At 45.8% G+C, this 23,250-nt stretch overlaps 2 protein-coding genes across 4 annotated transcripts; one reads left to right on the top strand and one right to left on the bottom strand.

The window, feature by feature from the left end:
* Nucleotides 1-1,963: 1,963 nt before the first annotated feature.
* mettl21ca (methyltransferase 21C, AARS1 lysine a) lies at nucleotides 1,964-7,089 on the top strand. 2 transcript variants are annotated; one of them, XM_076020193.1, is made up of 8 exons: nucleotides 1,964-2,114; nucleotides 2,718-2,887; nucleotides 3,008-3,159; nucleotides 3,432-3,549; nucleotides 4,229-4,951; nucleotides 5,562-5,704; nucleotides 5,823-5,940; nucleotides 6,036-7,089. In XM_076020193.1, exons 1-8 carry the CDS (start codon nucleotides 2,005-2,007, stop codon nucleotides 6,416-6,418), a joined length of 1,917 nt encoding a protein of 638 aa, XP_075876308.1. In that variant the 5' UTR covers nucleotides 1,964-2,004; the 3' UTR covers nucleotides 6,419-7,089. The 2 variants fall into 2 exon arrangements, with proteins under 2 accessions (XP_075876308.1, XP_075876299.1); XM_076020184.1 differs by having other exon boundaries at nucleotides 1,968-2,114; nucleotides 5,559-5,704.
* A 1,035-nt stretch (nucleotides 7,090-8,124) lies between these two features.
* On the bottom strand, nucleotides 8,125-20,412 carry tpp2 (tripeptidyl peptidase 2). Of its 2 annotated transcripts, XM_076020137.1 has the most exons (29): nucleotides 19,898-20,412; nucleotides 18,648-18,776; nucleotides 18,385-18,480; nucleotides 18,055-18,159; nucleotides 17,806-17,930; nucleotides 17,523-17,686; nucleotides 17,272-17,426; nucleotides 17,114-17,190; nucleotides 16,906-17,033; nucleotides 15,994-16,242; nucleotides 15,802-15,917; nucleotides 15,546-15,717; nucleotides 15,274-15,431; nucleotides 15,106-15,182; nucleotides 14,918-15,024; nucleotides 14,641-14,795; nucleotides 14,300-14,416; nucleotides 14,107-14,207; nucleotides 13,658-13,754; nucleotides 13,403-13,540; nucleotides 13,084-13,328; nucleotides 12,720-12,798; nucleotides 11,768-11,806; nucleotides 11,052-11,203; nucleotides 10,852-10,948; nucleotides 10,627-10,757; nucleotides 10,091-10,376; nucleotides 9,796-9,915; nucleotides 8,125-9,680 (listed from the first exon to the last, which is right to left on the bottom strand). In XM_076020137.1, exons 1-29 carry the CDS (start codon nucleotides 20,060-20,062, stop codon nucleotides 9,591-9,593), a joined length of 3,870 nt encoding a protein of 1,289 aa, XP_075876252.1. In that variant the 5' UTR covers nucleotides 20,063-20,412; the 3' UTR covers nucleotides 8,125-9,590. The 2 variants fall into 2 exon arrangements, with proteins under 2 accessions (XP_075876252.1, XP_075876261.1); XM_076020146.1 differs by lacking the exon at nucleotides 11,768-11,806 and having other exon boundaries at nucleotides 19,898-20,411.
* Nucleotides 20,413-23,250: the final 2,838 nt, after the last annotated feature.

Genomic DNA, 23,250 nt, shown 5'->3' with positions numbered 1-23,250 from the left:
GTGTGTCAATAAAGCTGTTTGCTTTGGCTGCATGATTGCCAAGACCAGAAAAGATTCCTTGGTACTGAGTTTCACTACAGCTAGAGCTCATGGTAGCGTGCAAGTCGGTCCGTTTACTTCTTCCCTGTCGCAGTCCAGCTGTGTGGGGAAGAGCATTGACTTGAGGGGGTTTCTGTTGTTTTGTTGGACGATATGATCGGGGCTTTAAAAATCATAAAAGTGTGTTGATAAACAGAGTCGGGGTCCGGTTAAATGAGGCCAGTCCCCTGAGTCAGCAAGCTGGAGGAGGGAGTGACTCTGGCCAAGCAGAGCTGCAGTCGTCAGCAGTAAGTAGTCGTCGACAGGGTAAGAAGAAAAGACAGAGACAGAATACAAAGTCAGACAGGATACGGTAGCAACAGGCCAGTTGAGACAAAAGGATTAAAAAAAAAAATCTGATCAGAAGATAGTTAGATCGGAACAATGTGATCAAAAACTTTACCATTCGGGTCAAGAAGAGCAAGGCGAGCCGCAACATGTTGTGCTTGAGTTGATTTTGGGAAATGTGTTCATTCAGGTACAAATTGGCCAAACCTGGAGGTACCACGCCCATTTCCACTTCCAACATGAGTGAGAGAGGAAAGAAACAGTGGTCAGTAGCTTCATAATCACTGTAGAATTGTCATTGTTCTATCTTTTTGCTAGTGTCCAGAATATTTGTGATGTGACTTTGAGCGAGTGTTTTTCTCCTAACAAGTCCTCTGATAAACACAACTTACCAGAAATCAATACAACATGGATTTCAAAACTATAGGAAAAAAATAAATAAATAAATAAAAAATTCTAAAATGAGAGCTGATGATGAGATTGCCTCCTGTGACGCTGGACCAGAGGTCCAACCAGGTCAAATCAAAGATAGCGCTGTAATGTGCTACCTCAGTGTCACCACCCACCAACATTTTTTCCCTTTGATGGCAGATTGAAAGTATGCATGCGTTGCTGTGACCTCATAAATCTGATGTCTAATTTTGTCATTCCAGATCCTGCGACACATTGGGGAGCAGCCAGTGGCAGTAGCAGCTCGTGGCTGCAGATGCAGGCCGCCGGATTAAATGGAAACAATGAGCGGCTGGGTACCATTTCATCATTTCAGAACCGAATCCCTGCTGCATCCGCACGGAGACGCCTCTCACTTTTAAACTCTTTGGGGAAAGTCTGCCAAGAACCGACATCCTTTCACAGTGGGACAGCTGCAGCTTCTCATCTGGCTTAAAAATCCCTCATCTTTTATCCACGACACACACCGGCACAGATGAGTGACGACGCCCGCTATTCGATGCAGGCCGGGAGCTCAGGCGGGGGGTGGCAGATTTGGACGCCTCGTGGTCGGACGGCGTTGGAGCAAGCGGGGTATAATATCGAGAGCTCTCCTGGAGTGTGTCGAGAGGGAATGCTGATTGCATGCCAGCCCGATAGAATTACCTCATCTCTGCTCGAGCCATCGAGGTCATACAGGGAAAAACAAGCGAGCCGGATGCATTCTAGGCTACATTTGTAGCTATCGTTTTACAAACGCAAGACCTTATGTTTATTCGTCACACCTAAAATGTTGCAATAGGAAAAACAAAGCAAACGGCCGCCACTCAGGCAGGTGTCCAGTGGCCGCGACGTGGCAGCGTGAAGCCATCGCCGCCTACAGAGGTCCGGTTTGCACGCACAACTCGAAAGGTGTGGAGCTGCTCCGCCAGTCAGCAATAAATCGGAGGAGTCAGCGGGTTAAGATAGAAGATAGTTAACTATCGAGATAGTTAAAATAGCAGTTAAGATGAGTATAAAGCTCATATAACATTCAGCATATCGCCATCGGTCCATGAATGTGTCAGCAACACTGGAAAGATTAGCGTCATTTTTGGCTCCCTCGCCGAAGCGTCTGCTCCCATCACTTTGCTTCGGTTCATTTCCCCCGGGCACCTCTTTAAAAATAGACTCATGCCCTTGTGATGATGACGGGGTGTGTCCTGCAGGATGCTGTGTCTCTATAACCTTGCAGTCAGAGGTCTCCAGATGCAGTGCAACTGCTTGCCGGCTCTCAAGGAGCGGAGAAGCACCACAGCAGCGGGGGTCAAAGGTCCCAGGTAAGGTGAACTCGGAGCTGAAATTTTGTTGCAATTCTTAGACAGACTTGGTAAGACTATCGTAGTTTTGGTTTGGAAAGTTTAGGGCAACAACTTTTGTTGAAAAAACAAAAAAATCTATAGCAGTTACTGATTTTTGCATGACTATGATGGAATTGTTAATGCACTTATGTGTCACATCAATAGTTTTTTGCTGCAGAAGATATTGACATTTAAACTGTTAAAATTAAACATATAAAAGATAGTAACAATATAAAGGACTGTTCATTAATTTGAAATACAAACATTCTCATTATAATCAGAAATATAATTTTTTTCTAATTTTTTAAATATATGTATATACACACATATATATATATATATATATATATATATATATATATATATATATATATATATATATATATATATATATACATATATATATACATATACATATATATATATATGTATATATATATATATATATATATATATATATATATATACATATATGTATATATATATATATATATATAACTATAAATGTCACTTTGGGAAAACTGTCATTTAAGTTTGAACAGTTTTTTTTTAATGAGTAAATGACAGGAACTGTCTGTGCAGAACAACAGAATTTCCCATGGAGGCTTTATCTTCGTACACTGGAGATGAAACCAACTGTTTGGGAAGCATAGAAGAAGAGGGGGAAGAGGACAGTGAGGAGGAAGAGGAGAATGAGCAGGAGCAGGAAGAGGAGGATGAGCAGGAGGATGACACAAAGGAGCCGAGGAAAGGTGAGACAAAACTTTGCACACGCTGCAGGTTTCAGTCTGTAACCTCACAGGCAGGGACGGGAGTTGAATGTGGAGATCACACTCCCGGACGTCTGATCAACTCTGATCCGCTCTGCTCAGATGAATCGGTCGTCCAGGGTCCGCAGAGGTCGGCCTGGTCTGCTGGTGTGGGTTTCTTCCAAAGCACCTTTAAAGAGGTGTACTCCTACGTCGGCGAAGACATTGTCATCGAGGAGGGCCTGGACTCTTTCGCTGGAATGATCTGGCCAGGAGTGAGTCGCACCTCGTTCCCAACAACACTGCAGACAACATAAGTATGATCAGTGCAATCCAACATCCGAGATTCTCTTTATTATTGCAAAAATATGTTTTGTTCCCACTAATAACCATCTAAACAATACATGACACTCCGGCGGAGGTGTGTCTAAACATCCAACCTCTCTACAAAGACTCACTAATCCACTATCAAGTCCATACGCATTTTATATCGTGCTTATCCTTCACGTGTCTTTATCAGTAAAACACTGATGCAGACCTCTTGCAGGCCCGGGCCCTCTGCCACTACCTGGACACGCATCAGGAGCAGGTCAGTCTGGTGGACAAGGCCGTGCTGGAGATTGGGGCGGGAACTGGTCTAGTGTCCGTGGTTGCATCTCTGCTGGGTAAGAGGACTCTGGTGTGTGTCCTTTTCTTCCCTGATGGAGCACGATACTCAAAAGAAAAGTCATAGCCCAGAGAATTAATAAACCTCTACCATATTAAAATCCACCAACATACTGGCTGCAACAAAACACTGTTAAAGTAATGATGTCAAGCAGTGCCGTCCAGTGTGTAATATTTGGCTTAATTTACAAGTTTTATATAGGTAAAAGGTTAATATACTGCCCATAAACACATGGATAAACATGTGTAATCGCAGTGCGACAAAAATAAATTTGGTTTTCCTACCCTTAGAACAGTTCTCATATATATAAAAATTCACATAGAGCGATGGGTCTTGCTCCCAATTATCTGACATTTTGCACCACCATATTCCTAAGGAAGCCTGGTGTGGACAATTTGACATGTCGTAATTAGGGAGACTGCTCGCTTCTTCAAAGAAACCAACGAAGAAGAAGATGGATGGGCTATCCAGGTTTGGGTGCGTAGGCCACTGTAGTTCAGTGGCAAGCTCAGTAGAGGGAGGGGAAGAGAAAGATTCTCTTATCTAAAATGTAACCACTTGATGTCACTGTTTCTTCTTCAAAATCTCCAAATATTACAAACGTAACCTTTAAGTGAAAGTAAAACATTTAATTTTCAGGCTTTGTTCTCCAAAGTTTTTTTTTTCTTCATCCTCAGGTGCCTGGGTGACAGCTACCGATCTGCCCGACGTGTTGGGCAACCTGAGAAGGAACTTGTCCAGGAACACCAGGGGGCGCTGCAGACACACCCCTCAGGTGGCGGCCCTGTGTTGGGGCTCGGACCTGGAAAGCACCTACCCAAGGTCTGTGTATCACTACGACTACGTTCTGGCTGCCGATGTGGTCTACCACCACGACTTCCTCAGCGAGCTGCTGGTCACCATGAAGCACTTCTGCCAGCCAGGAACCACCGTGATCTGGGCCAACAAGGTCCGCTTCCAGACCGACCTGACCTTCACCGAGAACTTCCACAAGGCCTTTCACACCAGTGTGCTGGACGACGGAGAGATCAACATTTTCATGGCAACGTGTAAATCTGAGGAGGAAGAGAAGGAGGAAGAGGAGAAGGGGGAAGTGGAGGAGGAGGTGGATATTGAAATGGACGTTCGGGATCAGCAAGGACAGGAGGAAGAAAGGGAGGAAGCTGAGGATGAGAAGAGCAGCTGGGGGAAAAATGTCCCTGAGCTACAGTCTGACAACACGGAAAAAAGTCAAACCAAAGAGAACTCTAAAAGCTCCATGGAGGAACTGCATAGCTCAAAAGCTACAAGAGAAGAAGGTGAAGGACAGACATGTGGGACCCTTGAGAAGAGACTTGAAGTGATCACGAGTGAGGACGACGGCTGCAAAGGGAGTCTTCCAGGCTCCGACTCCATCACAGGTGAGTCATCTCCATGTGTCTTTTTGCGACGTCATAGCAGTGAGGCGCCACAGACTGGCACCAAAATCGAGTGTTGTTGGCATGTGTTTGGATAATTACCCGTGCCAGGCTGGTCCAGTGGAGTGAGGGACGGAAATAAAGAGGGTGTAACGCTTGGTTGCGTGAAAGTCAGAGTTCATCTGAAGGTTTGGCATTTAACAATTAGGAACAATCTGTGCCAGATGAATGCATCTGGCAGAGGTCGAGTAATACCTGACATTTGTTTGGGGTCAAGACACTAAAAGCTCCAAAGGGTTGAAGCCAAAATCTGATCAAGTGTCTGGAGGGACAAGAGCGTTGTTGAGTGTCTGCATTGAAGAGGCTTTTTTTTTTTTTCTTCTTCTTTTATTGTCCTGAGATTCCAGGGTTTGAAACCGATCCTATGTCTTGTGTCTGTCATGAGATAGATAGATAGATAGATAGATAGATAGATAGATAGATAGATAGATGTGTATGTCTTGTGTCTGTCATGAGATAGATAGATAGATAGATAGATAGATAGATAGATAGATAGATAGATAGATAGACTCTGTTAATCCCAATAAAACACTTCACCTGGTCTCCTCAGAAGAGGCTCAGACCAGCAGCAGCCAACCAGCAGCCTGGCTTCCCCGCTCGACAGACGTCTTTGGGAGAGACATCTACCACTATGTGGGACACGACATTTCCATTCGAGAATCCATAGACTGTTTTGGAGCGGTGATGTGGCCAGCGGTGAGTCAACCACGTCCCTCCCAACTCCACCAAGCCATTTATGAACCTTATTTCGCCATCAAGCTACTTTCCATAGGAAGTGCCGACACTGAAAGGGTTCTGTGTGTCTGTGCTCCAGGCGTTGGCCCTGTGTTCCTTCCTGGACAACAACAGGCAGAGGGTCAACCTGCAGGATAAGAAGGTTCTGGAGCTGGGAGGAGGAACAGGACTGGTGGCCGTTGTGGCCGCCCTGCTCGGTGTGTAGTTGACACTCGGCAAGAAAGCATGAGAGATGATGTCCCTCCCAGGTCGGCCAGTTACAGCATACTAAAGATTGTTTCTTCATCCACAGGTGCATCGGTCACAGCCACAGACCTGCCTGAGGTGTTGGGCAACCTCGAAGCGAACGTGATGAGAAACACCAGGGGGCGCTGCAGACACACCCCTCAGGTAGCGGCTCTGTGTTGGGGCTCGGACCTGGAGAGCGCCTACCCGAGGTCGGTGTATCGCTACGACTACGTTCTGGCCGCCGATGTGGTCTTTCACCACGACTTCCTCAGCGAGCTGCTGGCCACCATGAAGCACTTCTGCCAGCCAGGAACCACCGTGATCTGGGCCAACAAGGTCCGCTTAGAGACAGACCTGACCTTCACCGAGAACTTCCACAAGGCCTTTCACACCAGTGTGCTGGACGACGGAGAGATCAAAATTTTCATGGCAACGTGTCGAGAGTGAGAGACTCGAGAGCCAAACTGGGGGCGTTCAACCTTGCAACTGCTGCTAAAAGTAGCCGTGAGAGAGCATCAGCGACCTCTGTCTGCTTTTCTTTGTTTTTTTCATGCTTTTTGTTTGACCAAAATGCTGCACGGTGTGCTTGAGGGCATGACAGATGTTTTTACACATCTTTATTTTTGGAGCAAGTGGAGCAGCTTTGGCTGTTTTAAAATACAAAGAAAAAACATTGCTATGCTACACTAGAAAACAGTACATTTAGCCCTCTGTTTACAGCCTCCTGCCACAATGCTCATTTTTAGCTTGATACTATGAACTTTTGAACCTTCTGTTTGCACTAGGGCAAAAGCAGGTGGCTCAAATTCATGGCTGGGGTTGTTTTTCACTGATTGGGGCCCTCTGTGATGTCACAAAGGGTTTGATTTCCAACAATGTACGTTTTAGCACAAACTTTGTGAAAAGTTCAGCAAGCAGAACAAATAAAGGACAAACTTTAATTTAAGGGGAGTTCACAGACAGGAGATACATATTTTTGTTATTATTCATTATCTATTATCAACTGCAATAAAGTGAGGTCTTAATTAGTGTGTCAGAAGTGTCACACTTATTTCTAAAGAATGGTTATCGCTGTTGTCTCACAGCAACAAGATTGTGGGTTTGATTCCCAGGCCTGGGAGGCTAAATGGGGTGGCAGGATACAACAAAAAATCTGACTTATTTACATCCTTTGAACCTTTATGAAATGACTTAAATTGTTCAAGTATGAAAACATGGCAAAGTAAGGAGCAGAACATTTTTCAAAACTGTTTTAATTGTTTGTTTTTGTTTATGAGGTAATTGTTTGCACTGCAAAATAAGAGAACGATAACAGTAAGTAGTCTGTGGTTAGTAGTAGAAGAAGAATCGGCAAAGATTTAAATATACATATGTAATGTAATTTATGTACCTTCCTTGTATAGTATTGGGTATATTTATTACCAGTTTTCATACATCCTTACTGATTATGAAATTAACAGGATATTTTCCCGACAATTCTGGTAGTTTGCTTGTTTTAAGAAAGGCTATTCAGGCACTTCCTTATAATGCCATTTTTGCCTAACTAAATGCATTTGTGATTTTGAATCTAGGAGTGTGACAGAAGGTTGTACAGATTTAATGAGGGATGTTTAAAAAGGTGTGGGCACCAAACATCAAATCTGCAAATCTTTGGACAAAAGCTCTGTCATTCGTCAAATATCCCCAAACACATGAATGCAAATTCAAAGCGTTGTGGGTTTTTTTGGGTTTTTTTTTCCCAACACAAGGAAATTAATGTTAATACTGCCAGCTTTAGTGTGTGTGTATATTTTTGTGACTGTCTGGTTCAGTGTTGTATGATGAACCTCATTAAGACCTAAAACTCATGATCCTGACTGGTGAAGACGAGAGATATGTGGAGACGAATGGACGCGAGTGAAACGAAATTCGTGTCTACTAAGGAGTAGCTCACCCAATGGAACTCGACTTGTGAGATCAACATAACACACATAACATAGCACAGTAAGATTGCCTGATGTCAGCTAAAGTATATTTAAAGAATAATAGAAAATTTGATGAAATACAGAAAATACAACTGGCACCGTGCATTAAAGCAAATCAGTCATCTGAGGGGAAAAGAAAAATCAAATTCTTCATTCGAGATGGCATAAAAAAAGAAAAGAAAAAAAATGTCAGTGTTTGAAGAAAATGTTTATGGACACATAATATCCTCACAGGTACATGGACTCATTCACAAAACACACTCATGATAGCACAACAGTGGATATTGTATCATCGTGTTTGAGACTTAAAAACCTTTCCGGTTCAAACAGACTTAAAAACCTGCTTTCAATTAAAACACTTTTCTCATGATCTCCTTAAATCCTAAACATGCATATATGCAAAATACATAGAGACTATTTGTATATTATTCCTATTGCATCTTAATTATGCCGTAAGTGTATGTACATTTCTCTTTTACACTGTGTACAGGCGCAACAATGCTGCAGAGAATAACGGTGGATACCAAACGGCAAAAATAATAATAATAATAATAAAAAAAAAATCTCATTTGTGAATCCTACTGCTGTCATGATCTCCCCTAGAGGTCCGTCCCTCAGCTGTCAAACTGGCCACTCGGCACAGCGGGGGAGATTTAGCAGCCGATGGTTTGTCACCAAAAAGAAGGGCGACGAACCCAGCGAGGCCGAGCTGAACTGCCTCTGCCAGAAGAGGGCGTCTGACTGCGACCACCGAGCCTTTTTACGTGGAAGCGGAGTTTGCGGCTTTGCAGCTCCCAGTAACAGCTGCTGCCGACGCAATGTTAAAATAAAAAAACAAAACAAAAACTCTTTTGACACCGAAAGCCCAGGGGGGGGTGAAATGACGGCGGAAGAGGGTGCTGACCGACAGCACGGCTTCCTGTCGTGGAAGCCTGTGCGACGGTTCAGCCGTCAGAAGGGAGTAAGGTACTTGGAAGGGAAGGCACCTCAACACTGCGGCGTGTTCTGATTGTTCGACTTCATCAACCCGACCAAAGGAAAATATGAAAAATTAGAAAGGCTAAAAAAAAATAATTAAAGAAAGAAAATTAAAATTCTAATGAAATGCATTCAGTTCTGTCAAAGCCGTCGGTCTGAATGGGGGGCGGGGACAGTTGGCCTTGTTGGTCCAACAGTGTGCAGCCACTAGCCAGTCCTTTCATGGCACTTCCACTTGGTTGAATGCGGTGGCCTTCAGCGAGTCGGGTTTGAGTTTATTCAGTTCACACTGGCCCTTTGACAGTATTTACAGGAGGAAAATGAGGTCCTTGGTATGATATGAAGCCCAGGCGGCTGAGGATGGTGCGCGTGAAAAAGCCTCGAGATATGTGGACGACGCCAAAATAAAAGACTCCGAGTTACAGTATAAACAGGGCTCGTCGACAACTTTGGTCTTTAGGTGTTTTACGACGAGACAATGAAAAAAAAACAGAAAACAAAACAAAAACAGAGTGAATCTGCCTCAAAACATGTTTTTAAAAAGTGTACGCTCGATGCTGACTTTTATTTTGGCGTAAACCTAAATCTAGGGTTGTAAAGCTGGATGCATAGACCGTGTGATCCTGAGGGAAGTGACGCTCCTGTTGCCAAGCGGATGAACTCTGTGCGGCCGGGGCCTAAAACGGTGTGAAGTCTGCGGGGTACATGACGGGGAGCCAGCTCTCGCTGAAGGTGGCGCAGTGCGTCCATCGCAGCTGCCTCATGAGCTGCAAACACACAGGGAGTAGGTTTTATAATGAGTGAAAGCAGACCATACAAAACAAAACAAAACAAAACAATGGACGTATTATAGAGTTGAGGAAGATCTTTGTGTCGTCGCACCTGGATGCAGTTCCTCATGTTCTCCTTGCTGGGCTTCTCCTCCAGCATTTTGGAGGCAAACTTTAAGGCGCGGCCGTACATCTTGTTAGCAAGAGCGTGTTTGTACGAGAACATCAGCACCTGCGCGGCAACGAGAGCCAGGAAGCAAGAGGTTACACGCTGCAGTAAGCGAGCAGTGGCAAAGTAGAGCAGTGCGCAAAAAACGTTTTTCGGAGGTAATTTCACCCTCAAATGATTGACGGGGATAAACGCATACTGGAGTGAGTTTGACTTCCTCTCTTCACAGCGTCCTCACCTTGGAGTCCGTGAGCTCCGCCCACTTCTGCACCTCCCAGAACGTGTCCGTGAGCACATTGGCGACGTTGCCGATCGCGTCCTCGGAGCTGCTGGCTTCCTGCTCTGCGAAATCCGCCTCCGCCGACGCCGGAGCGGCGCTGACGGCGCTGACGACGGCGCTGATGGCGCTGGCACCGTCATGCGAGCCGGAGGGCGGCGGCGGCGGCAGCAGCAGCTGGTCTGCGAGAGCGCAGCCCTTCCTGCACAGAGCGTCCAGCAGGGACGACTTCTGCTTCTCCATGTCGCTGAAACACGGAGCGTGAAGATTAAAAAAAAAAGAAGAAAAAAAAAAAGGTGTCCCACATTATCCAAACTTGACTTTGCCAAAGGTTTTCTGACAGTCATCCGCAGGCCTGATTTACTAAGGCTGCGTTCAGACTGCAGGCGAATCTGCAGGCGAAGAGATCGACCCTTTGTGATGTCACAAGAGCCGCTGATGGGATGACTCGGGAGGAAATCTGCTGCGTTTAAGTCGAGTAAATTCTTCTGGAGTACCTCTTGATGGTGGCGGCGTCGGGCCGCGGGTCCGTCTTCATGGTGAGGTAAACAGCCAGAGCCGTCTGGTCGATGTGGGAGACGACCACGTCGGCCGCGGATGTGACTTCTGCCAGACGTTTCACGCGCTCCTGTGCGTTGAGAAAAAAAGAAAACGGACACAGGCGGAAAGGTTGGATTTTCTCCATCTGCTCCCGGATTCTCTCGCCGGATGACAGCACTCACCTTCTCGGAGTCGAGCTGGTGGAGCCTCTGCACGTGCAGCGGAAGGTAATCGGAGTAGTTTTCCCTCAGCTCGTCGTACACGGCGCTGGAGTCCAGCCTGAGCAAAGCGATTGAGCAAGGTTAGAAATGACATCAACGACGAGGACACGAGGACGTGAAGCGTTGCTGCGCGAAACATCCGCGGCGACTCGCCAACTCACTTGGTCATCCACTGAATCTTCAGGTCTCTAATGGCTTCTGCAAACTCGTCCTTCACGTCTTTCTCTTTGTCCCCCTCCTTGTCCTTCTCCTTCCCGCCGTTCTTTGCCTTGTTGGGGGCGGGGATCAAGTGGTAAACCACTGGGACAATGTCCTGAGAGGAGTAACACACACACACACACACACACACACACACACACACACACACACACACACACACACACACACACACACACACACACACACACACACACACACACACACACACACACACACACACACACACAGTTATCTCGTGCATCCGCATAAGACCATATTGAACAGAGGCTGATTTCTGGTAAGTTGTGTTTATCAGAGGACTTGTTAGGAGAAAAACACTCGCAGCAGTCGTTAGCAGTTTTTTGGTTTTTTTTGCCTTCCCGCTATCGTCAGCGCTCGTGTGTCTAAACTGCTGTTCTTTTAACCATTTGAGAAGGAGGGGGGAAAAAAACAAAACAAAACAAATCACATTAAAGTGGAACAGATACTACACATTTGCTGACCACCAGAAAAAGTAGAGAATTCAGAATGACACCATTTTACATATATTAGCAGCATACATGCTCAGACGTGGTGGATATATTACAGATCCCGTTTCAAGGGAAGGTATGAAGCCACTTCCTGACAGCAGGAGAGCAGCAGCCGCGCTGTTGCACAGTGTCTTTAGCTCATCCAGTACCTTTTTAAATTTTCCTTGTCGTTTTGCAGAGGCCTGCCCCTGGTGGTCAGAATAACACACAGTGAGGAAGAGAAAAACACAAGCACACCACAAAGGATTCTCTCCTTCTCCATCTCTCTCTCTCTCTCTCTCTCTCTCTCCCTCCTACTGTCTCCTAGTCTCACTCGCAGCATCTCGTCCACCTACCTGCTACTCCTCGACACTCGCCCTTAAAACAGGCTTTTGCCTCTGCTGGGTCATCTTTTTTTGTTCATGTGGCTGCTCTGTCATAAACAAACCTCCGTGTTCTGTCGATGAACTGAAGGAATTTCAATTTTTTTCAGAAACACAATATTCCTGATGATTTGTGCACATCAAACCTAAAGTGCTTCTTTTTCAGTCCCGGTGCTAAAAGCCAGGTGTCAAAATGCCCAGACGGACTTACGGGACATAACTTACTGTGGATCAAGCTCTCGATTTATCATCTAATATTTGAGTAATGCAAGAATTTCTGGCAGATGACCGACAGAGCAAATAAAAACCAGATCAACTGTGTCAACATCTACAGTACAGTGCAGTGCAACAGCAAGTTGTGTCTGTGGAAGTTGAAGCTTAGCAGAGGGTTTGGGGAGGGGGGGAGAGCATGCAGAGATGCAACTGATTCCAACCACGATGAAGGAAACCACGAAGGAGGTGAAAAGAATTGAAGGCGCAAAGAGAAGCTGCGAGCGCTGGTGTGCACAGCCCCGACTCAAGGGACGTCAAACACCTCAACTGTTATTAGAGGAGTCGATTCCACGTGGAGGCTGGATGCTGGTGATAAAAAGCCAGATTACCCATGCAGAGCTGTCTATTGTGTACTGAACTCAACAGTGTTTAGAAGCCTGGGATAAGAAGAGGAAACTTCCTGAGGAACAGGCCTGACTGCCACCTTACGCAAGACGGAGAGCCGGAAGAAAAAATTGGGACTCACTGCTTTCTTGCCATACTCGCTTTTAGCAACGACCAGAGAGCCAGAGAGGTAACATCCAGGACTCGCCCCTTTGGGGATCCTGAAGGAGAGAGAAAGCACGAGAAGATGCAAAATGTTTAAAACACTGATTTTGAGATGTGAAGTCCTTTCCTGAAGGCTTCTCTCACATGAGGAATAAACAATTCCTACATTTCTTTCTGGACAATCTTAAAATCGACCAACAAAACACTCCAAACGTTAAAAGGAAAAAAAAGATCTGAGGATCTACATCTTTCTCCTCCTCATTGCTACTAAGATTTGGAGTGTAAAAGGAAAAACTAAACTTGAATAATACAACGGAACAGCTTTCAGCAGGTGGACTGACTTGTCATCTGGCAGGGCTGTCACATAGAAGGGCTGCGTGGCGCCGGGGCTGAAGGTGAAGGAGTTTGCCTTCTTCTTGGCCATGAGGGCGGCACGATGCGTGTCGTACACGTCCAGGCTGAGCGTGGTGGACAGGCGGTGGGAGACCACAAACGGCAGGTCTTTCAGGCGCTCCAGCTCACCCGACTGCTCGTGGCGAACCTGCAGCCGCACGGTGTAGTCTCCCTTTTCCAGCTTCAGAGAGTACTGTGGAGCGACAGAGGGAGCTGTGAGGAGCTGTGGGGGGTCGTGACCGTCGTCACGTGGCCGGGCGTCAGTACCTGGTGAGGGTAGGCGTCCCCGGAGCCCAGCAGCCTCTTGTTCTGGTCAAACAGCATCCAGAGCTGACTGTCAAACTCAGACTCGTAGAGCAGCTCGCACAGCATGGGGCAGCTCGGAGTCACCTCGCCGCTCTTGGGCTGAGCAAGACGCAAAAAGAGAAATGCAAAAAAAAACACAGACAAGCATGAACAAGACAGAAACACTGGCACAAGCAAAAAAAAAAGTGCAGCAGTGAGTTAATATGTTAGCATTACCTGATGGAAGGTGTAGGTGAGGACGTTCTCGTACAGCTGCCTGTTGTTAGGCAGGACATCCCTGCTTCCCAGGGGTTTGATCTTTGAACTAATGGGCCTGAAACACAAGGTTCAAATTAGAAAGAAAAAAACACAACAACAACAACAACCAAATCTATTCAGTGATTCAAGTCAAAACAGACAGAAAAAAACCTTTGACAAAAATCTGTTGCAACATGTGATTGATGACTGACGATGAGGTCATGACATGAGGTTAGAATGCACCCACACCATTTGGTTTCAACAGAACACAATGAACTTATCTGTTCCAGAATATTTGCTGATTTTTATCCCTTTAAACCAGAAACAAAGTCGTGGTTTGGGATGTTAGGTCATGTTGCCCTTCCCTAATAGAAAGTTTATAGTCAATGTCATTTGCAAAACAGTGCAAGGGAGCATTTTGCAGGTACCTGAGGGGCTGAACCCAAGACTTGAGGGTGATGCTGGGCGACACCTCTTCGTACCTCAGCGGCGACGACACGTCGAAGCTCGTCACTCCCTCTGAAGCGTGCTGCGGAAGAAACAGACAATCGACAAAGTCAGGCCTGCAGTTAACTCGCCCGAGTCGCCTCCCCCCGCCCCCCTTCACTCCTGCGTCCTTACTAAGTGGAGGGGCGACGGGGAGGTGCTGAGTCCGTGGAAGGAGATGCTGTAGTCCACCGTGACGTCGCCCAGGCTCGCCCACCAGCGGGCGATGCACAACTCCACCACTCGGCCCGACTGAGGAGGAGGAGACAAAAAGACGCGGCATCTCGTTTCAATGAGCTCTCTTTGATTCAGCGTGTAAGCATCGCAGACACGGGATAAACTTGGCCGTGTCTGTGATCAGCAGTGATTGATAACAAGCGACGAGAAAGACGATGACAACATGGAAATAAATGATGTGCAGTGCTCAGATGGTCTCAGCCAGATTTAAAAAAAAAAAAAAGAAAACACACACATACCAGAACGGGGAACGCTTCAGTCAGCGTTCCTTTCTCCAAGAGCGAAGAGAACTTGTAGAACTCGTTGGCTCTGTACGCTTTCTGCTTGACCAGGTGAACTGCGTGAAGGACAAACTTGGACGACACATCTCCAGAGTGAGACGTCAGTGTGATCTCTTCACAGAGAGACAGACGGGACAAAGAGCGAGTTAGTGTAAAATTGAAGAAAGACAAACAAAGTAATGCAAATGGAATGATAATAAACATTTTCATAGTCCATGTACCAACAGACACAGACCTGCCCAGGAAGCTCCCCGAGGAACAGTGATAAAGTGACGCCTGATCTGACCCGGTCGAAAATGAACATCTGAGAAACTAATCTCGTGATTGCGATTGTCGGTCACTCTGTCGAAAGAAAGACAGGAGAACACATCAGCAGGACGGACTGCAAACCAAGTTAATAGACCAACAGGCAGCAGAGCTCACTTGGCGGGGATGATGACTGTGATTGGAATTCTGAAAAGGGGCCCACAGGTTGGCGCTGCCGTGTCATATCCGCAGACCTGCAACAAAAACACACATTTGATGACACTGTTTGTTAGTCATTATTTCCCGTTAGCTCTCTCTCTCCCTCTCCAGTGCGTGCGTGCGTACCTCTGTGTAGTGCACGCCTTCTCGCAGTCCCACGGGGTCGATGCGGACGTTGACGTGACGACACTGGTTCATGAGCTCCAGATACGAGGGGCACTGCACCCACGATGCTGCGCACGTGAGCGCCAAGTGCAGCTGCAGGGAGATGCGCTCCGAGTTGTCTGCGCCGGACGGGAAGTGAAAAGTGGGTTTGTGAGAAGCAGGGTAAAAGATTTTAAGAAACGCAAATTTAAAAAAAACAAATGTAAAATGCCAAGTGCCGGTGTGAAAGTTACCTGTGTTCTCGGGGAAGACGGGTTCAATTCCCACTCCGTGATCTGACGGTGCGAGGACAAGGTTTGGGTCCCTGAGGTAGATGCCTTTCTGCGATCCCACGCCTACCGAGAAGCCCAGGTGGCTTGTGGGTAATGACGCATTTTGAATGAGGTAGTCTAATGCCTTGTCCACCTGGTGGAAAACAGAGGGAGTCACAGTTTATTGGAGGAAAGTCGCACAAAAAAATATGTCCAGAAGCAACTCTATTTGCTTTACCTGGATTATCCCGTGGCCCTGTGCAAACAGCTCAATGTCATCAACCTTGAGAGCAGTGTTCTCCAAAGCTCTCCTCACCGCAGGAACAGAAGGAGTGATTTCGTTCTGCTTCAGTCCTGCATCAGAAATACATTAAAAAACTTGTTTTTGCATTTCACCAACACGATAAATGCCAAGACAAGAAGTGCCTACCTGAAAGGACCAAGGCGATGCCTCCGCAGGCATTCGGCGACGACATGGATGTGCCGTTCATCAGCTGGGTGCCGCGGAGGGTCCAGTTGGGGACGGACGCGATGGCGCCGCCAGGGGCACTTATACTCACGCCGAGGGCCCCGTCTGTGCTGGGGCCCCTGGACGACCAGGTGTACTGGTTGGGGGGCAGCTTCTCCCTCAGAGAATACTCTGCCACCATCATGTCTGGAGTCACATAGGCTCCGACACCTGTGGAGAGAAGAAAGCAGGAGGAGGAAGCGTGTAAGAGAAGTGGAAAAAAAATCCAGTCATAATGCGACAGGCTGGAAACCAATTGACTGCTCTGCTCTGGTGACTCACTGATCGACACAACCACTCTCGGGTTTCAGTGAAGAAAAACAATCCGCCTAATACGGAAAATGGTGGTTGAGGTTGAGGCCAGGATGACAAAAAAAAAAAAAAAATAGTGCATGCGTCCACACTGCTTATGTGGTATCATCCAAATGTCAGAAAGACAGCTCATACCAAACGTATCTCTTTCAAATCAGTCTGCATGGTAGCCTCACAGCCACGAGCCAAATGTCCCATGTCCCCACGAGCAGCATGTAAATGTACTCTGCCGTACTCACAAGTTGATACATGCACATGGCTCCTGGCTGGATGGGTGCAGCAGGTAGTTTGGCCGAAACATGAGCTTAATAGAACAATAAATACAGTACTGGAAAGTCCACAATGCTTCTGGAGTAGTGAATGTGTGAAACGGGCAATTTTGAGCGAACAACCCCTTTAAATCTTTGTTATTGAAATGTGTCTGCGGGGATTCATTTATCCAGGTAGAACGGTCTTCTAAAAATGATTTTATTTTGAAACCTTGGACGCAGAAAACAACAAATGTTATCCAAGTGCTCTCACCCATGACACTGCTGGTGGTTCCGCCTGGGCAGCCGACGGTAGAGAGACACGGGCCGTTGTTTCCCGCACTTGAAACAAACATGACGTTGTGCTTCTGCACAGCTTCCGTGATCACCTCGCAAATCCTCCTGAAAGGGGGGGAAAAGGGTTAGTGAAACTTCACAACGGCAAACATCACAATCCTCCTGCAACCAGTTTCTACACCTACCCTGAATTTGGCCAGTGGGTGGCCTCTCCATAACTGTAGTTCACCAAGTCACACTTGTGGTTGATGACCTCAATCATCTTTAAGTAACAAACAAGATTGTTAACAAGATGGAGAACCACGTTTAAAGCAATATTTTGAAAAGAAGGGGCAACACCTACCGCACGGATGAGCCCTGTTCCCGTTTCCATGGTGCTGAGGCGAGTGTCCCCAATCTTCAGAGCCAGGATCTGAGCACCAGGGGCCACACCGTTGCGCTCGGGCTCTTCCGGAAAGTGACCGGCTGCGATGCTCGCCACATGTGTCCCATGAGCCCCTGAAAAATAAGACAATTATAAGATTTAATTCCTTGACTGAGTTTTTTTTTGTGAGGCTGGGCTGAAATGAACTGTGTGCTCTGGGACATTTGTACCTCCGCTGGTGACGATGCAGAGAGTGCTTCCCTCATCATAAATATTTACAGAGTAGTTGAGCATTTCGGCATTTCCTAACGTAGCAAACTCCTGCTTCTCTCTGTAAGAGCTCAGCACGGTACACTGGGATAGCTCTCCACACTCTGAAGTGTCAACGACGGCCCTGGGGGAGACAAACAGGAACAGTCAAATAAAAAGACACTGTACAGTTGACGTACAGTTGGCAAACAGCCAGAAAGAACAAGCATGTGCACAAGGAGAAACAGAGTCATTGCAGCTTACTTCCAGGTGACACCGTCGTGCCAAAGAACACAGTCGTACACAGGACCGGGATCGCTGTATTTCTTTTCTAGCGACGCCAGCAGCTCCGACTGACTCTGCAGCTCCTCCTTTTGCAACTTCTCCATCTGAGCGCATGGGATCATGTGTACAGATGCGTGCCGGAAAGGCAGCGGAAATAACAAGACACATTCAGAAACACTGCACACTTCGGTGACTGGCAAGCAAAAAAGAGCTGAGGGATGAACTGACCTGTGAGGGTGTCAAGTGAGAGAGGTCGAACTCTTCTGTCTTGCGACAAACCTCAGCAAGCGCTGCCCTGTGTGGCGGGTCCCACATCTTCTCTTTTCGCTCTTTCTACAGGACAAAAGTGCCAAAATAGCAAAAATTAATATTGCCGAATGACTAACCTTCAGATAACAATGTAGCAAAACTCTTTTTAGTAACCACATGAGCATTATTTGAGGATCTTCTGTTCCTGCTCATTTACTATGAGACTCAGTAAGGTCAATAAGGTCAGTGCGCTGCAAAATAAAACTCACAGTGGCCTGTAAGTGCAGAAATAATGTCATGATTTCCCACCTGTATTCTTTCTTTAAGAGCCTTAGGGAAGAATTCATAGCCATTTTTAACTCCAATGCGATACTTCCCTGATGGATTGACCCAGGCAGGAGGAATCTGGAGGACAGAGAAAGACACTGTTGAAGCTATATATATGAAGAAAATGTCTTTATAAGGGGACTTAAACAATGGAATCATAGGGATGAAGTAACCAAAATATATATATATATATATATATATATTTTTTTTTTAAATGTTTGGTTATTAACATGGTATCTACTGACCTTAAGTGTTCTACCAGAGAGGCCCATGATTGTCCCATCTTTTGGTTCTGCCATCGTGGTCATGTTCACGTCACCGCTGCCGGTTGTGTCAATGATGTCAACGATCTTGGGCTTTCCCTCGGTTGTGACCTACAGGCCAATGAATGAAGAGAGAAAGAACATCACATTGACTTAAAAGAGTGAGAGAGATTTGCTCTGGCATCTGGTGCATTACCTGTGCTTCTGGCTGTCACCCATTGGCAGAACAGACAGTACTATTAACAAGCGATCTAGCATTTGAATGACTGAATTTGTGATTTGATTTGAGCAGCCAGGAAGCACAATGATCAGAACAGAGAAGAATTCGGACTGGATGGGTCTAAAACACTTGAAACACTTGCTGGTTCCACTGTATCGTAAATAGCAATGCAGTTTCCCCCAGCATCACATAATAGACAAAAATAAACTCAATCCCAAGCGACGATGCATGAGTCATGTAGCTTATGTAGTTTTACCACTCCTGGTTACAATCTTCTTTGTCATGACAACGATATCCTGATCTTATAACTACGAGATATGCTGTCTTAATTACGACGTCATTACTAGACACTTTTACATCTTTCGTAGCACAACAAATGTGTCACAAAATTAATGTTTGATCTTGCTCTTAACTTAACACCATTAAAGAAACAGTTGCACCGAGACTGACAGGTACTGTATTTCTTCTTTGTGGGTACTATTGCCGTGAACTACCTACACTACCCGAGTGACTTGGCACTTCAGGTTATCCTGTCTCACTAACCGGCGGCCAGTGACACAAAAATATGAACTACTACTGTGGTCACAACATGTAGATAATTCGTAGCGTACTGACACAGGGGGGGGAGAGTCAAGAGTTTACAATTGGTCCGCTTGCAAGCCCAGGCTAAGCAACTCTAGCAATTCCGTCAACTAGCATTAGCAGCGATGAACTTGTTAAATCTGAGTTATGTAAACGTTAGTTTTTAATTGAAACTACATGTGACAGCGTGATAATTATAGCGCTAATTGTTACATTACTCCTAGTGGGGGTGTCACTGGATCTTTCTGACTGATATACGCAGATGTTGGGGTTAAATAAAATGTTATCCATGCTAAGAAGCTAGCTAGCCAGCTAGCCGTTTCCGCTCAGCGACTGTGTGTCCATTGATTTGAATGAGCGCGGCCTGTGCTAGCCTTAGCTTCTGACGGGACTAGCCTTTGACTACCGTGAGGCAGTCATTCAGCTTTACCTGCATGCCGGGGGCCCCGGGATCCACGCCGGTGTCGAGGATGGCGATAAGCACTCCACGGCCGTCATATTCGGGGAACCTGGTGAGGAAAGACGTGGCGCCGGTTTCTTTCTTGGGGAGCAGCCCGTGGAAGGGGAACGGTTCCTCGTGAGAATGAGCGGCCATGATCCAAGGAGCGACAATGACAACAAAGCAGGAGTAGAGAGAGCAACACGGTGTGAGGGACGGGGAAGAGAAGAGCGAGTTAAAGGGGTGGCCGGTCAGGGTATCCCGTACAACCACCGTTCTCTGCTTTATTTATAACACAGCTCCCTTCCTTAAAAATAGCCCCTCGCGTTGCTCATCTCTTCTCGCCCCGCCGTCGGCTACACTTGTTCGCGGGGGACACTTGAAATATCGCTCCTTTGCGGGTTCAGCTCATTTGTTTCGCAGCGGTGTGTTTGAATTGCATTTCACGGAAGTAAGTGGTTATTTATTCACATAAAAACAAGACGAGCGGAAACCGACCTAGACGGTTGGGATCGTGTTTGTCTATGAATTTGGTCCTAAATTTGTACTTTTATCTGACTTTGATAAATAATCGTTTATTTTTTCCCAACGTAAGTAATTGTTATTGCGTTAATTACCCCTCTTGCCCCTCCCTTTCAATCAACCACTAATTACAGTACACCGGACTTCAGCATAATGCCGCATCACATCATAACATATTTTCTTGTAACTTATCCACTTTTCGTTGTTGTTGTTTTTTGGTTGTTTTTTTTAAACTAATGTCCTTTCTTTATTGTGCATCTTAGCACCTTTTCCAGAATGTGGTCGTAACCGCTGGCAACTACAGTTCAGGTAAACCCACTGAATAATAATGAATGAATCTCGTCGATCGTTTTGCATCACGAAGCCCTTGGCTTTTGAACGCTAGGTGGTGCTGTACTACCCGGTTGTGACTCCTCCGGCAGGCTGGAGTCTTCAATGGTGCCGCTATGTTATGAATGATCGCGGTTGGTGCTGACAATAGGGAGACGTAAAGACTGAATAGAAAGGACTGACTTTAACAGAGCGAGATCATATGCATAACCCCCCCCCCCGCCCCCCCCCAAAAAAAGTACAATACAGTATAGTCTCTCTGCTATGATTGGGGGAAAATAGCAGTTAGTCGCTAACAAAATCAGTTTGATGCCTTACAACTGATTCAGTAAGAGAGAGAGACAATAAACTTGGGCTCCTAAAAAAAAAAAAGAGTAAAAACGAAGAACCTCATTAATTAGGTAACGATGCAAAAATGAAAAAAAAAATCTCAAAGAAATCTCCCACAGACACATCTTTAATTTGCTGGCGGTGCCAAACGCTTGTTTTGAGTACCTCAGTTTTGTCTGAGCTCTGCTTTGCGCGCTAAGATATTGCCACATGTTCACTTCCTTTTGTGCTCATTACCCAAACCACATATCACCTCTCATCTGATATCATGATGTCTGAAATGCATGAGAACAAAACTTGAGACTTTTTGCCGTTACACAACGGTTTCATTTGAAGTGGCATCTACATTTCTTGTTGCACCTAATCATTGAAGCCAAAGACAATCAGCCATTTTGCCCATGTTGCTTGTTACGGTGCCTCTCCTTCAAACCATGAGCACGTTGTTCCCAATTTTCCGCTTTTTATTTTCTACAGTGGACGGTCAGCGATGGAGATTCCATGAAACGTTCTACCCAGTGATTACAGATGTAAACAATGGAAACATTCTACAAAGGATTTCAGGACATTATTGTTAAACGCAAACCCCCCTCCCCCGGGGTATTACGTCAGTGTTGCGCCAACGTTCTGTTTTTCCATACACAGTCACATACATCCGCCAAAGACTTGATTCCTTCAGTATTCATAGACATTTTAGTATTATTTTTCCCCATAATACCAGGATTAACTTTGCACATGTCAAGCACCATCTGCTCAACTCGGCGTTCTCTCCCTCTGTCATTCATGCCCTTTCCATTCACATTTGTACGCCCCGCACCAACTGTATGTTCTTTCACTGTAAAGGCCGGGGCCACGGTCATGAGCTTTGGTTTTGAATGAAGTTATTTTTAAAGCGTGCCTACGCCCTTAAACGCTCCACTGGTAGCTGGCATGTGTGCGTAAATAAAACACTGTGCATCCTTTCACTAATCTGCTTAGTATCAGCATCTGCCCGCTCTTCCCCTTTCAGCTCTGCATTGTCTGATACTGTATGCGCGTAACGCTGGCCAGAGTGCACACGAGCTGAGATGCAGTTCTTCCTAAACATGTGCTTCTGTGTTGTTCAAAGTGCACACAAGCTGAGATGCAGTTCTTCCTAAACATGTGCTTCTGTGTTGTTCTCCGTACCTGTTTTTTCCGAGATGAGGTTGACAGTCACACTTAAGCTGTTTCTCACACACGCGCGCACACAAACACACCGAAGGACACAAACAGTTGCACACAAGGCTTGTGGTTTACCACAAGCAGGGCGTAGGCTGAAAGATGGGCTGTGCAACATTTCCCTTTTTTTCATTCAATACAAAACAACACATAAAACTGTGTTATCCATCTGCTGCTTTACATGATGCGTTGTTGTTTATCTGTCATGTGAATGGAATTTAGTACCTCAAGCACTGGCATGTAAAATAATGTATTTTTTTCTGGGATTTAATGTCATGGCAGTGAAGAGGGGAGTCAACCCAAACTATACTCTTCGTCAGCTAACAACTGAGAATGTTCCATTTCTGTCAGAGAGACCTTTTTGTTTCCAAGTTAGTGCACACAATCAAAACGTATGCAAAGTCAGGGGAGGATTTTTTTTTTTTCAAGTGTTTGCGTTATAGCATAACCTCCAAGTCACGAAGCCACAACAAAACATGCAGTTTGCTATTCCATCCATATTCAAACAGATTTCCAGGTCACTAAAACGTATAGAAAACTGTGCTTCACATTGTTTTTTTGTTTAGTTTTTTACTTGACCCTCTTTTTTAAAGTTGTGTGTGTGTGTGTGTGTGTGTGTGTGTGTGTTTAAGTAAGTTTATACAAGCTTATCTGCTACACAACAGCAGGAAAATTTGAGGCAACCCCCAAAGTTGTTTTAACATGCAATTGTTTACATGTCCAGATAAACACCTATTGTCCCACCACATTTAAGACCGCATGGCATGTTTTATCTTCTCATTAACTGTCAATTTGATACTACGAAATAACCATGCACATAGTTTGAAAGGGTAATCTGAAGCTGAACGTGTGGAAGTGATGACATTTGGCTGTAAATGTAAACTGCGTTAAAAGTGGTCCCTCATCAAAAATCCTGGACTTTTAACTTTTTTTTCTTTGAAAACACAAGCACACAAGTGCCTTAA

The sequence above is a fragment of the Nelusetta ayraudi genome, unplaced genomic scaffold (assembly GCF_046127955.1).
Source record: "Nelusetta ayraudi isolate G7.1 ecotype Tasmania unplaced genomic scaffold, CSIRO-AGI_Nayr_v1 ptg000002l, whole genome shotgun sequence".
In the NCBI taxonomy this organism is placed as follows: domain Eukaryota; kingdom Metazoa; phylum Chordata; class Actinopteri; order Tetraodontiformes; family Monacanthidae; genus Nelusetta; species Nelusetta ayraudi.
This window is presented reverse-complemented; position numbering and strand designations above follow the sequence as displayed.

What these genes read in the sequence shown, in the direction of transcription:
- mettl21ca (XM_076020184.1), top strand. Translation starts at nt 2,005, where the DNA reads ATGCTGTGTCTCTATAACCTTGCAGTCAGAGGTCTCCAGATGCAGTGC. An exon ending in GAGCGGTGATGTGGCCAGCG is followed by an intron (nt 5,705 to 5,822) that starts GTGAGTCAACCA and finishes TCTGTGCTCCAG; the next exon opens with GCGTTGGCCCTGTGTTCCTT. An exon ending in CGTTGTGGCCGCCCTGCTCG is followed by an intron (nt 5,941 to 6,035) that starts GTGTGTAGTTGA and finishes CTTCATCCACAG; the next exon opens with GTGCATCGGTCACAGCCACA.
- tpp2 (XM_076020137.1), bottom strand. Translation starts at nt 20,062, where the DNA reads ATGGCCGCTCATTCTCACGAGGAACCGTTCCCCTTCCACGGGCTGCTC. An exon ending in GCGAGTATGGCAAGAAAGCA is followed by an intron (nt 11,807 to 12,719) that starts GTGAGTCCCAAT and finishes TCTGACCACCAG; the next exon opens with GGGCAGGCCTCTGCAAAACG. An exon ending in GACGCCGCCACCATCAAGAG is followed by an intron (nt 10,377 to 10,626) that starts GTACTCCAGAAG and finishes TCCGTGTTTCAG; the next exon opens with CGACATGGAGAAGCAGAAGT.